Source organism: Oncorhynchus nerka, linkage group LG28, assembly GCF_034236695.1.
Source record: "Oncorhynchus nerka isolate Pitt River linkage group LG28, Oner_Uvic_2.0, whole genome shotgun sequence".
Classification (NCBI taxonomy): domain Eukaryota; kingdom Metazoa; phylum Chordata; class Actinopteri; order Salmoniformes; family Salmonidae; genus Oncorhynchus; species Oncorhynchus nerka.
Window position 1 is genome coordinate 29,844,933 of NC_088423.1, and position 13,123 is coordinate 29,858,055.

The 13,123-nt window shown below is 41.9% G+C and overlaps 2 protein-coding genes across 2 annotated transcripts in view; one reads left to right on the forward strand and one right to left on the reverse strand.

Annotated features, from left to right (window-relative positions):
• Window positions 1-1,207: 1,207 nt before the first annotated feature.
• Window positions 1,208-11,902, forward strand: LOC115113105 (solute carrier family 22 member 7-like). Its single transcript, XM_029640353.2, has 10 exons — window positions 1,208-1,727; window positions 2,026-2,129; window positions 7,944-8,098; window positions 8,315-8,483; window positions 8,581-8,704; window positions 9,886-9,995; window positions 10,280-10,494; window positions 10,950-11,058; window positions 11,150-11,362; window positions 11,665-11,902. The coding sequence occupies exons 1-10, from the start codon at window positions 1,350-1,352 to the stop codon at window positions 11,744-11,746; spliced, it is 1,659 nt and encodes a 552-aa protein (XP_029496213.1). The 5' UTR covers window positions 1,208-1,349; the 3' UTR covers window positions 11,747-11,902.
• LOC115113107 (cysteine-rich protein 2-like) overlaps window positions 11,900-13,123 on the reverse strand; it is a 32,322-nt gene continuing 31,098 nt past the window's right edge. Inside the window, exon 7 of the mRNA XM_029640354.2 lies at window positions 11,900-12,510. Within this exon, the coding sequence (XP_029496214.1) occupies window positions 12,373-12,510 (138 nt within the window). The 3' untranslated portion in view covers window positions 11,900-12,372. The remainder of the gene's footprint in view (window positions 12,511-13,123) is intronic.

A 13,123-nucleotide genomic window follows, 5' to 3' on the forward strand; every position in this document is an offset into this window, starting at 1 on the left:
TTCCGACAGATAAGATCTGAACCAGGCCAGAACATGTCCGTGTAGACCAATTTGGGTTTCCAATCTCTCCAAAAGAATGTGGTGATCGATGGTATCAAAAGCAGCACTAAGGTCTAGGAGCACGAGGACAGATGCAGAGCCTCGGTCCGTTGCCATTAAAATGTCATTTACCACCTTCACAAGTGCCGTCTCAGTGCTATGATGGGGTCTAAAACCAGACTGAAGCATTTCGTATACATTGTTTGTCTTCAGGAAGGCAGTGAGTTGCTGCGCAACAGCCTTCTCTAAAATTTTTGAGAGGAATGGAAGATTCGATATAGGCCGATAGTTTTTTATATTTTCTGGGTCAAGGTTTGGCTTTTTCAAGAGAGGCTTTATTACTGCCACTTTTAGTGAGTTTGGTACACATCCAGTGGATAGAGAGCCGTTTATTATGTTCAACATAGGAGGGCCAAGCACAGGAAGCAGCTCTTTCAGTAGTTTAGTTGGAATAGGGTCCAGTATGCAGCTTGAAGGTTTAGAGGCCATGATTATTTTCATCATTGTGTCAAGAGATATAGTACTAAAAGACTTGAGCGTCTCTCTTGATCCTTGATCCTAGGTCCTGGCAGAGTTGTGCAGAATAAATCTGTGTTCTATACATACGTTTCCTGTACTATGTTATCCTAACTGGGTTAGAACTGGGTTCCTTAAACTCCTATCACGAGTTGTAACTTGTATTTTGGATAATTCTGACTGTGTATTGTTTTTATTTCCATGCAGTTAAATACGTTTATTGTAGTGGCACGATCAATAGAACAAAACATTTTAAAAATGGTGATGTGTTTCAGCATATCTAGCCTTCGTCTCATTTCCCGTTGGTCTAAAAACTTGGGTGGGAACAAGCCTGAGTCCCAGCCTGTTGGTGCCATCATGCTGTCAAGTACTTGTCACTCATTGCCATGGTATGTTTGGCTTGACAATGAGCAATGGAGTTTGAAAAGCACAGACATCATGTTCCATTCTCTTTTTGAACTGTTCACATATTAGTGAATTCCTGAAACTTTGAAATGGTGAAATATTCTTTAGTTGCTCAAGCAACTACTTGCTGTCAATGCATCACCTATTAATGTATAAAAAAGCATTCTTTAACAAGCAGAAGTGGTTAATTAAAAAAAAAATTGCACAGTAAAAGATTGATCTGTTTCGCAAGGTTTAACTAACAATGAGACAGTTGGACCAACAGACAGACAAACTTTAGACTTGGTAAAAGATTATGAAATATTTTCTTGGTTCCAAAGCACGAATGTGAATGAGTGTGATTGCTGTGCTTTCAGTATTACAAGAAGTCTGTCTGGACCAAGTGGAAGATGAAGTTTGAGCACCTACTCTCGGATATCAATGGATTTGGACGGTTCCAGATTATGATCATTATTATCAGCTTCGTTGCTCGATTCACCCTGCCTTGTCACTTTATGCTGGGTAACTTTATAGCGGCCGTGCCCTCTCACCGCTGTGACCTCAGCACTCTGGATGATGAGGGTGTCTTTGAGAATCTGACCCAGGAGCAGAGACTGACTGTCACTATTCCAGTACAGGAAGATGGGACTCCAAGCTCCTGCAAGATGTTCCCAGAACCCCAGTTCCACCTCCTGTCCAACTCCAATGACAGTGACCTAGCTACAGTCCCCTGTCAGAATGGATGGGTATATGACAACAGCACCTTCAAATCCACTCTGGCTACAGAGGTAAGCTTTTCTGTCTTTTTGTCACTAGACCATAGGTAATAATGTAGTCAATGAATGTCTCATTGAATAAAAGGCCATGTTGTACTCATTGAATGTCATTCTTCGACCACTACACATGGTTGCATAGAAATGAAGTATTATTTGTTAGTACAAATCTCTACAAATCTCATTGAATATTGTTGCAGTGCTAGCTACTCAATTAAATTATTTCACAAAATGGAAATAGAGAGGCTGTTCTCTTTTATACAGTACCTTGAATGTGTTGTCTGTTTATTCTTATTTCTACCTCTTACATCAGTGGGACTTGGTGTGTGACCAGAAAGGGCTAAATAAGGCGACGGCCACCATCTTCTTCATGGGAGTGATGTTCGGAGCAATGACCTTTGGTAGTCTGAGTGACAGGTAAGTTAACAATCATTTATAAATTCATAGACAGTGGATTTTAGAGTCACCTTAAAACAAATCTCTTGTGTACAGACACACGTAACATAACTGGTATGGTAGTGTCTGTCAACAGAATGTGCGGATGCAATGACTAATGAGGAACCGTCAATACATCACTGTTAGCATCTTTTGGCCAATAGACCCGCCGGTAACTTAGAAAGAGAGGAGGGTGGAGCTGCCGCGCTGCTTCCCCTCCTCATTCTAGTACATTTCCTAACATGTCTTTCCCCAGATCTTATTCGAGCATCTGATGCAATTAGATAGTTCTGGATTTCCAAGATGACCTAAAAACATGAAGTAGACTGTCTCTGAATGGATACAAAAAAGTTGTTAAGTTGTTAAAGGCCCAGTGCAGTCAAAATGCATTTTCCTGTTCCTTGCCGCTGATTAAACTAACACCGTAAAAGTGTTAAAAAAAAGGTAGTTGTGTTTTTTCCCAGATATACTACATGACCAAAAGTATTTGGGCACCTGCTTGTCTAACATTTTATTCGAAAATCATGGGCATTAATATAGAGTTGGTCCACTCCTTGCTACTATAACAGCCTCCACTCTTCTGGGAAGCCTTTCCTAGATGTTGGAACATTGCTGCTGGGACTTGCTTCCTTTCAGCCACAAGAGCATTAGTGAGGTCGGGCGCTGATGTTGGGTGATTAGGTCTGGCTCGCAATCAGCGTTTCAATTAATCCCAAAGCTGTTCAATGGGGTTGAGCTCAACTTTGTCCAGGCCAGTCAAGTTCTTCCACACCAATCTCGACAAACCATTTCTGTATGGACCTTGTTTTGTGCACGGGGTCATTGTCATGAGGAAACAGAAAAGGGCCTTCCCCAAACTGTTGCCACAAAGTTGGAAGCACAGAATCGTCTAGAATGTCATTGTATGCTGTAGCGTTAATATTTCCCTTCACTGGAACTAAGGGGCCTAGCTCGAATCATGAAAAACAGCCCCATACCATTATTCCTCATCCACCAAACTTTACAGTTGACACTATGCATTGGGGCAGGTAGCCTACCACTTTGTGGCTGAGCCGCTCGTGCTCCTAGACAGTTGAACGGGGCAGCTCTAGCAGGGCAGACATTTGACAAATCATTTTTTGGAAAAGTGTCATCCTATGACGGTGCCACGATGAAAGTCAACGAGCTCCATTCTACTGCCAATGTTTGTCTGTGGCGACAGCATGGCTGTGTGCTTGATTTTAGACACCTGTCAGCAACAGGTATGGCTGAAATAGCCTAATCCACTAATTTGAAGGGGTGTCCACATACTTTTTTATATATAGTGCAGTTTCTGGTTGAAAATACAATTTTCACAGGACCTTCTAATCAGCAGGTTTTGCATGGGTGGAGTTGTGGCTCGCCTGGTGACATCACCAGGTGGCAAATTTGTTAATTTACCAATAACAAAGAGAATTCCAAACCTATAAAAGTTTTCCCCTCAAAATGATTGCTTGAGAAATAATTATATTTCTAAAAAGCATTATTTTATATATTTTTTAAAAACTTTAATAGAAAACTGTTTTATGGTACCTAATTGTATTAGGTGTAGTATTTAGTATTTAATATTTTTTTAGGATCCCCATTCATAGCCATGGGAGTTCTGAGGGTGCTGCAGCACCTTGAAAAATAGGAATATTTATTTATTATTTGTAAAAAAAAATAATACTTGGCCTTTACAACTCTTCCGTCTTTAGCTGCAGGGACCTTTTTTTTAAACAAAAGTAGTGCATTGGGCCTTTATTACACCTGTATCCAGGGCTGGTCCTGGCAATTCTGCCACCCTAGGTGAGACAAACATATTGCCCCCTGCAAAACTAGAATACTCAGAGTAAGCAAAATTATGTTGAAAAGACGTCTATAATCCGTATTTTCCAGACGTTGAAGTTAGGTTCAATTTAGGTTCTGAATGAAAAGTGAAAAGACGATATGTATTTTCCAGAAATCAAGGCCGGTTGTGACCACACCAAATCCGAACCAAACATAGGCGTCTATAGTTGAGCAAAATCAAGGCTGGTCTAGACTGGACCAAAAACTAACATCTGTGGGTGTGGAAATCAAGACCATTCTAGACTGCAACAAACAAAAAGATTGCTGGTCCAGACAGGACCAAAAAAAGACATCCAAAAGACATTGGCGTCGGTCTGTGCTTACTGGGGTGTATCCTACAGTGTCTGCTTGCAATGTAATTTTATGAATGCTCATCCATGTCTTAGTCCCACTGTTTCTAAAACAAGCTTTTCCATTGGCCTTATTAATCCTGATTCCTGTGACTAATCCATATTACATTTTCACCACACTAAACAATTTGGCTGTTTAAGCTATGAATATCATCTACCCAACTTTATCAGGAGTTATCCTGAGCCTATTTGCAATGTGTTTACACATTGGGAAATGCATAAGTATTTTATTTTTCGCCATGGATACAAACTTGAAACCAATGATCATGACAATTTAGCCCAAGGGGTGAAACTTCTGGACAGCAGTTTTGAGTAGCCTGATTATCCATTCCATATTGTCCATTTTACTTTGGCCTCTACTGTTTTTAGTATATGTGGTTTGTTAACATGTCAGCACATTTTATTTATATGATTCAGTGCCTTATAGGTTAGGGTATTTTATCAGAGAAACCTGCATGATGTAAAAAGTGTCTGTCCCATTACTTATACATTTTATCTCCAGCCTGTAAGACATTTACATTTACATTTAAGTCATTTAGCAGACGCTCTTATCCAGAGCGACTTACAAATTGGTGCATTCACCTTATGACATCCAGTGGAACAGCCACTTTACAATAGTGCATCTAAATCTTTTAAGGGGGGGGTGAGAAGGATTACTTTATCCTATCCTAGGTATTCCTTAAAGAGGTGGGGTTTCAGGTGTCTCCGGAAGGTGGTGATTGACTCCGCTGTCCTGGCGTCGTGAGGGAGTTTGTTCCACCATTGGGGGGCCAGAGCAGCGAACAGTTTTGACTGGGCTGAGCGGGAACTGTACTTCCTCAGTGGTAGGGAGGCGAGCAGGCCAGAGGTGGATGAACGCAGTGCCCTTGTTTGGGTGTAGGGCCTGATCAGAGCCTGGAGGTACTGAGGTGCCGTTCCCCTCACAGCTCCGTAGGCAAGCACCATGGTCTTGTAGCGGATGCGAGCTTCAACTGGAAGCCAGTGGAGAGAGCGGAGGAGCGGGGTGACGTGAGAGAACTTGGGAAGGTTGAACACCAGACGGGCTGCGGCATTCTGGATGAGTTGTAGGGGTTTAATGGCACAGGCAGGGAGCCCAGCCAACAACGAGTTGCAGTAATCCAGACGGGAGATGACAAGTGCCTGGATTAGGACCTGCGCCGCTTCCTGTGTGAGGCAGGGTCATACTCTGCGGATGTTGTAGAGCATGAACCTACAGGAACGGGCCACCGCCTTGATGTTATTTGAGAACGACAGGGTGTTGTCCAGGATCACGCCAAGGTTCTTAGCGCTCTGGGAGGAGGACACAATGGAGTTGTCAACCGTGATGGCGAGATCATGGAAGCAGCTACAGCTACAGAAAAAGCCACACACTCTTTCTACCATATCCTATATCTGCTACATGATTTATTTTCGTTCATTTTGACGGAATGTTGGTGGAGCGTGGCAGCGATACGTCTCTCCAACAGCACTCTGGAGAGGCACGCTGGGAATGGACAAGCAAAATATAATGCGTCCCTGCCTTTCACAAAGTGGGCACTACTTAATTACAGGCATCAGCGCTCACCTAAAAAGTCCACATGCCACTGTTGAGAGAAATTGTCATTGTTTTTGGGCAGAATTATGTGAGGTTTTATGTGTTGTTGGAGGTGTGTCTTTGTCAGTTTAGCTCAGAAAATGTCGGCCTCTTCAATCTGCCGGCATAGACGGCTGCGGTCTGGCCTTTCCCGTATTAGCGGACGGATATAGGAAAGGGGGATACTTAGTCAGTTGTACAACTGAATGCCTTCAAGTTAAATGTGTCTTCTGCATTTAGCCCTCTGCAGCTCGGGAGACATGTTTTTCTCCCACAAAAGTATTGTATTGAGCCTTTACTACTCCTGTATTATCAGACCGATACAGCCGTGTGCAAAAAGAATTGCAGCACCCCCACCCGCAAACATCTTCTCTCGACTTTGTCCCCATTTTTTAAATATATTTTTTATTTCACCTTTATTTAACCAGGTAGGCTAGTTAAGATCAAGTTCTCATTTGCAACTGGGACCTGGCCAAGATAAAGCATAGAAATTCAACACATACAACAACACAGAGTTACACATGGAATAAACAAAACATACAGTCAATAATACAGTAGAACAAAAGAAAACAATAAGTCTATATACAGTGAGTGCAAATGAGGTAAGTTAAGGAAATAAATAGGCCATGGTGGCGAAGTAATTACAATATAGCAATTAAACACTGGAATGGTAGATGTGCAGAAGATTAATGTGCAAGTAGAGATACTGGGGTGCAAAGGAGCAAATACAGTATGGGGATGAGGTAGATAGCCCATCTGTAAACAGCCCATCTATGTACAGGTGCAGTGATCTGTGAGCTGCTCTGACAGCTGGTGCTTAAAGCTAGTAAGGGAGATATGAGTCTCCAGTTTCAGTGATTTTTGCAGTTCGTTCCAGTCATTGGCAGCAGAGAACTGGAAGGAAAGGCGACCAAAGGAGGAATTGGCTTTGGGGGTGACCAGTGAGATATACCTGCTGGAGCGCGTGCTACGAGTGGGTGCTGCTATGGTGACCAGTGAGCTGAGATAAGGCGGGGCTTCACATAGCAGAGACTTGTAGATAACCTGTAGCCAGTGGGCTTGGTGACATTAGCTATTGCTGAACCAGCAGCTACACTTCCTGGGGTCCACATGAAACATAAAACATGACATATTACAGAACATCAATAGACAGGAACAGCTCAAGGACTGAACTACACACATTTAAAATAATAACAATAGGACCTAGAAAGGTCCTACTAACACAACACTGAGAGAAACAGAGAGACCCATTACTCTATGCCAACATCCTAATACATTCATATATTACATTTTCATTTTCATATAGTACATTTACATTCAGTAACATCTAGCAGTTACACGCATACATACATCAGTACACATTCAGTAACATCTAGCAGTTACACGCATACATACATCAGTACACATATGCCTATGAGTTATTAGGGTAAAATAGGGGGGATTGGAAATTATGAAGACAATTACATTGAGGGAAGCTACAATCTATCTGCAATATTAAAGCTGATCTACCTCCTAAAAAAAGAAAAGAAAGGGCTGAGGCATTGTGCTGTTTTTATTTATTTATTAAAGTACATTTTGCTGTTTGCTTGAGTAATTTGAAATGGAAGGGAGTTCCTTGAATTCATTCTGGATTTGGGGCTGTGTAGAGACCCCTGGTGGCATGTCTGGTGGGGTAAGTTTGTCTGTCAGAGCTATTTCAACACATTAATATTTCTCACATTAACATTTATCTTTCCTCTACTTTGATACAAGAGAGACTGACAATTTGACATTGATATAAAAACAGCTACATTTAGTCTTTAATATTTTTTAAATCGATCAAATTAAGGGGACATTTGTATTTGTATTCTCTTTACATAAGCTTATCTTATTATATTTCTAATTGAAAGAGGGGAGTTGCCTCACACTACAGAGACAGGAAATAGGCCCATGCCCTATGGGCCATTCTAGCTTGGAGAAAGTTACTTAATGTAATTAGATATTTTTCTGTTCACTTTATCTTCACATGTTGTCTTTTTTCTCTAGGTTTGGTAGGAAGACCATGCTCCTGGTGTCCTATATCTCTGGCATGCTGTTTGGTGTTGCCAGTGCTTTCTCTACCTCCTTCATAATGTTTGCTGTGCTCAGGTTCTTCACTGGGTTCGGCATCACTGGCATCGTCATCATCTCATCAGTACTCAGTGATTATACACACACACACACACACACACACACACACACACACACACACACACACACACACACACACACACACACACACACACACACACACACACACACACACACACACACACACACACACGAAGCCCACCCACCACTAGATGAATACAGACAACCCACGTGGTGTCTCAGAGACTATCCTTGACTCATCTGGTGTTGCGTTGTGCCATCCTCAGGTGTGGAGTGGGTGGACATTGAGCACAGAAAATTAGTGGGAGTGATTGACAGCCTGTCCTGGACGTTTGGTAACTCCATGATTCCAGCCATAGCCTATTGTGTGAACGACTGGAGACAGCTGACCATAGTGGTCACCTCACCTCTCGTCCTGGCCATACTCACATGGAGGTCAGAGGGAGGGAGGGACTAACAAACAAATGAATGGACAGTTAACAGTTAACAGTTGCTGTGTTATTGTGAATAACATCTTTACCTCCTCCAATAGGTGGATTCCTGAGTCAGCCAGGTGGCTCATAGCCAATGGGAAGTTTGAGAAAGCAAACTTTTATTTGCAACAATGTGCCCAGATTAACCAGAAGCAGGAGTTTGCATCCAAAATTACACCAGAGGTAAGCAATTGCCAGGATAGGATAAGTTTAAGCAATATGGTTATTTAAATTCCTTCACTCTTCCTTCTAGCCTGGTTCCAGATCTGTTTGTGCACAAATCTAATCAAATTGTATTTGCCACATGCGCTGAGTACACCAGGTGTAGATTATACAGTGAAATACTTACTTAACGGAAATGACCAAATAAAAAGGAAATATTAACACAAAATAGTAACACAATAAAATAATAGCAAGGCTACAGTATATACAAGGATACCGAGTTAATGTGCTTGGGGTATGAGGTAGTTGAGGTAATTGAGGTAACATTTGCATGTAGGTAGTGGTAAAAGTGACTAGGCAATCAGGATAGATAATAAACAGAGTAGCAGCAGCATGTGAAGAGTATAAAAGAGTGTGAAGGTGTACGTGTGTGGAGTCAATATGGATGTGTTTGTGTTTTGTGTGTGTGAGCATATGTAGTATGTGTGTGTGTGTATATGGGTATATGTTAGTGTTGGAGTGTCAGTGTAGTATGAGTGGGTAGAGTCCAGTGATTGTGCATTGAGCCAGTGCAAGAGTGTCAGTGGGCCCTGTGTTGAGGGACAGCGTGGCGGATGTGTTGTTGCTTTACCCTCACCACCAGGGGGCAGCCCGTCAGGAAGTTGAGGATCCAGTTGCAGAGGGTGGTGTTTAGTCCCAGGGTCCTTAGCTTAGTAATGAGCTTGGAGGGCACTATGGTGTTGAACGCTGAGCAGAATTCTAACGTTGGTGTTCCTTTTGTCCAGGTGGGAAAGGGCAGTGTGGAGCGCAATAGAGATTGTGTCATATGTGGATCTGTTTGGGTGTTATGTGAATTGGAGTGGGTCTAGGGTGTCTGGGATGATGGTGTTGATGTGAGCCATAACTTTCCTTTCAAAGCATTTCATGGCTGCAGATGTGAGTGCTATGGAGCGATAGTTATTTAGACAGGTTACTTTGGCCTTCTTGTGCACAGGGACTGTCTTGATAACTCCTATGGTCAGAGTTGGCAAGACAGCACAAATAGATCTAGGACCTTTCCCTCTTAAAGCCTGGGTGGGATTTTTTCCATATTGCTTATGTATATCCAATCTTTTCATATCTACAGGTGCGTCGAGGAGATCAAGTCTAGGGGTTGATTTGAGATTCAGCAACTGATCCGCCTCTGTTCTTCTCGCCACCAGACGCTGTCCAGTATCATTGTGACAGAGAGAAAAGACAGAACCTACTCCTACCTGGACTTGGTCAGAACCCCAAAGATGAGGAGACTGGCTCTACTCACAGGCATAGTGTGGTGAATATCCCCGGACTCATGATATCTGACACAAGTTGCTTTAGTAAACGCATGTTCATCATGTCTGGCCACACACAATAATGTAGGAATGTATTGATGCTATCAAGTTGGGTAAGATTTCATTTGACCGTTTTGATCTAATATCCACATAAGAGAATATCCTGAAATGTAAATTCAACTTTAAATTAGACTTTTAGCTCACCTCAAACTGTGTCAAAACACATGACATAGCTCTACACTGTTTAACAACACCAACAATGCCAACCTGATTTCTCATCCCCAAGGTATGGTGTGGCTTCAACATATTATGGCATTAGCTTCAACATCACTGGATTTGGGCTCAACATATATCTAACCCAGTTTGTGTATGGTGCCATAGAACTCCCAGTCACACTATCAGTGTACTACCTTCTGGATAAGGTGGGCAGGAGAAACACAGAAGTAGGATCTCTGCTAGGAGCTGGAATCTGTCTCGCTATTAATATTTTCCTACCCAGAGGTGAGTGCTTTTTTTGTGGGGGATCAGGGAGGCGGTCAATTCAAGTCCAGGAGACATCTTATAATGTATTGATGCTGTCAACTAATACTGCCCTTCCTCTAGTGCAGCACTGACATACTACCTGATTCAACTATAGTTTTCTAAATTGAAGACCGTGCTTAGATGAATCAGGTGTGTTAGAGCTGGGTTAGAACAGACCCTGGCAGTATCACATCTCTACACGAGTTATCACAACTCTACACAAGTTATCACATCTCTAAAGGAGTTATCACAACTCTACACAAGTTATCACATCTCTAAAGGAGTTATCACAAGTCTACACAAGTTATCATTGAGTTCTGCTGGGGTGTGTTCCAGTCTTTTTCAGTTATTCATGAACTCATCCTAAATATTTAAATATGGTGGGAAACGTTGACTTAAAGGAAAGGTCATGTCGTTCCTCTCCTCCACTTCAGACATGTTTGTTTTAAGGACGGTGGTGGCGATGCTGGGGAAGGGTTGCTCGGCAGCATCCTTCACAACTGTCGTGTTATACAGTTCTGAGCTGTTCCCTACTGTGGTCAGGTAAATCACACCTGTGTCTCCGATTTAAAGTGTAACTAAAGACAGACAGGTCAAAATGTGTGTTCTGTATATTTCTCTCTCTGTCTTTCAGGCAGAATGGCATGGGCTACAACTCGTCCATGGGTCGCCTGGGGGTTTCTCTGGCCCCTCTCATTCTGCTGCTTGACGAGGTGTGGAGGGACCTTCCGCAGGTCCTCCTCTGCTCCATAGCCCTGCTGGCTTGCCTGGTGGCCAGGATGCTGCCTGAGACACGTGACCGCTGTCTACCAGAGACCATTCAGGACATTGAGGACGGGCAGACAGGGTATGATATAGCCTCTGAGATATAGACACTTAGGTTGAGATTCAATCCAAGGTGCGTTAAAGAGCAGCGCACTAGACAGATCACAATGCATATATTAAAGGCTAAATATGCAGAAATCGCTCCGCCAGTGCCTAGTTGCTACAATTCTAAAATACTAGCCTAAACCTAGCAAACCACAATTTCTCAAGCAAGCATTTTGCCAGGGTACAATCTGTAAATTCTTTGCAAATATGGTTATTGATGATTATGAATATCAGTGTTTTATCAATGACTGTGTTTATTCTTTTTATGTACAATTCTAGGAAAAGTTTGGCTGGATCCCAAGTTGTGGAAACAACAGAAATCCCTCTAAAATCAAAGGCCAACGATGAGGGGGAAAATTGACACTAAGATATTCTTTCTGTAAATATTTTTTATATGCCCAAATGTGCACCAACAACAATTTCCAAACACCTTTTCAAGTAATCTTATTGTGTTTGTTCCACATCAAAAACAACATTCAAACCTAGCACTGATTTAATAAAACAAGACACAAGAGAAGCATAATTCATTTTATTCCTCCTATACAAATTCTAATTTTCCACTCAATTGCAATACTGCATTATCTTATTTAGTAAAGACACCTTTCTGTTTCATATGAATGAGGAACAAAATATTATCTTTGATAACGTATCATAACTCTTTATGCATTCTTCCTCACCATAACCATTGGCAAATGTATGCAATCAATCTTTAATATTGGATATGAACCTGTTGTTAAATACGTATTTTATAAATCTGTGTGCTTAGCAGGTTGCAAAAGTGATTTAAATATTCGGAAACATTATTACGTTATACAAACAATATGTAAAAATACACACAAAAATACCTCATGTTTATCAGCAAGCATGTGGTCGGTTCCATTGCAATACCTGTCAATTCAGTCAGTGAATCACTTCAGTCACTCAATTCAGTCACTGAAATTACCCTAATCAAACAGAAACCCCATTCATCTCACTTTTAGTGTGTGGTTAGGACTGGCTGGGTATTTCAGTTTGCTCCATGTCTTCCTTCTCATAGATGTAACAGCCCACCTTGCCGATGTTCACTCCTTTTGGTCCATACAGGATGCCGTAGCAAGGGACGTGGCAATAAGGTATCCCTTCATGCTGTAACAAGGGAAACATGTTTTTTTCCATTTACATTTTTTAAACTTATTTTGTACATAATGTTTCTGCAATGGTATCTTACGGCAAAAAAGTTCTTCTGGATATCAGTTATACTTTTCGTGGCTGTTTATTTACCACCACAGACAGATGCTGGCACTATGACCGCACTCGGTCAGCTGTATAAGGAAATAAGCAAACAGGAAACCACTCACCCAGAGGCGGTGCTCCTAGTGGCCAGAGACGTTAATGCAGGAAAACTTAAATCAGTTCTACCAAATTCCTATCAACATGTGTGCAACCAGAGGTAAAACAATTGTAGATCACCTGTACTCCACACACACGCGTACAAAGCTCTCCCTCGCCCTCCATTTGGTAAATCCAACCACAACTCTATCCTCCTGATTCCTGCTTAAAAGCTCAAATTAAAGCAGGAAGCACCAGTGACTCGGTCTATAAAAAAAGTAGTCAGATGAAGCAGATGCTAAACTACAGGACTGTTTTGTTAGCACAGACTGGAATATGTTCCGGGATTCTTCCGATGGCATTGAGGAGTACACCATATCAGTCACTGGCTTTATCAATAAGTGCATCGAGGACGTCGTCCCCACAGTGA

Excerpts from the sequence above, each read along its gene's own strand:
- LOC115113105 (XM_029640353.2), top strand. The coding sequence starts at position 1,350 with ATGAAGTTTGAGCACCTACTCTCGGATATCAATGGATTTGGACGGTTC. Across the intron at positions 11,059-11,149 it reads CTGTTCCCTACTGTGGTCAG|GCAGAATGGCATGGGCTACA; the intron begins GTAAATCACACC and ends TCTGTCTTTCAG. Across the intron at positions 11,363-11,664 it reads ATTGAGGACGGGCAGACAGG|GAAAAGTTTGGCTGGATCCC; the intron begins GTATGATATAGC and ends GTACAATTCTAG.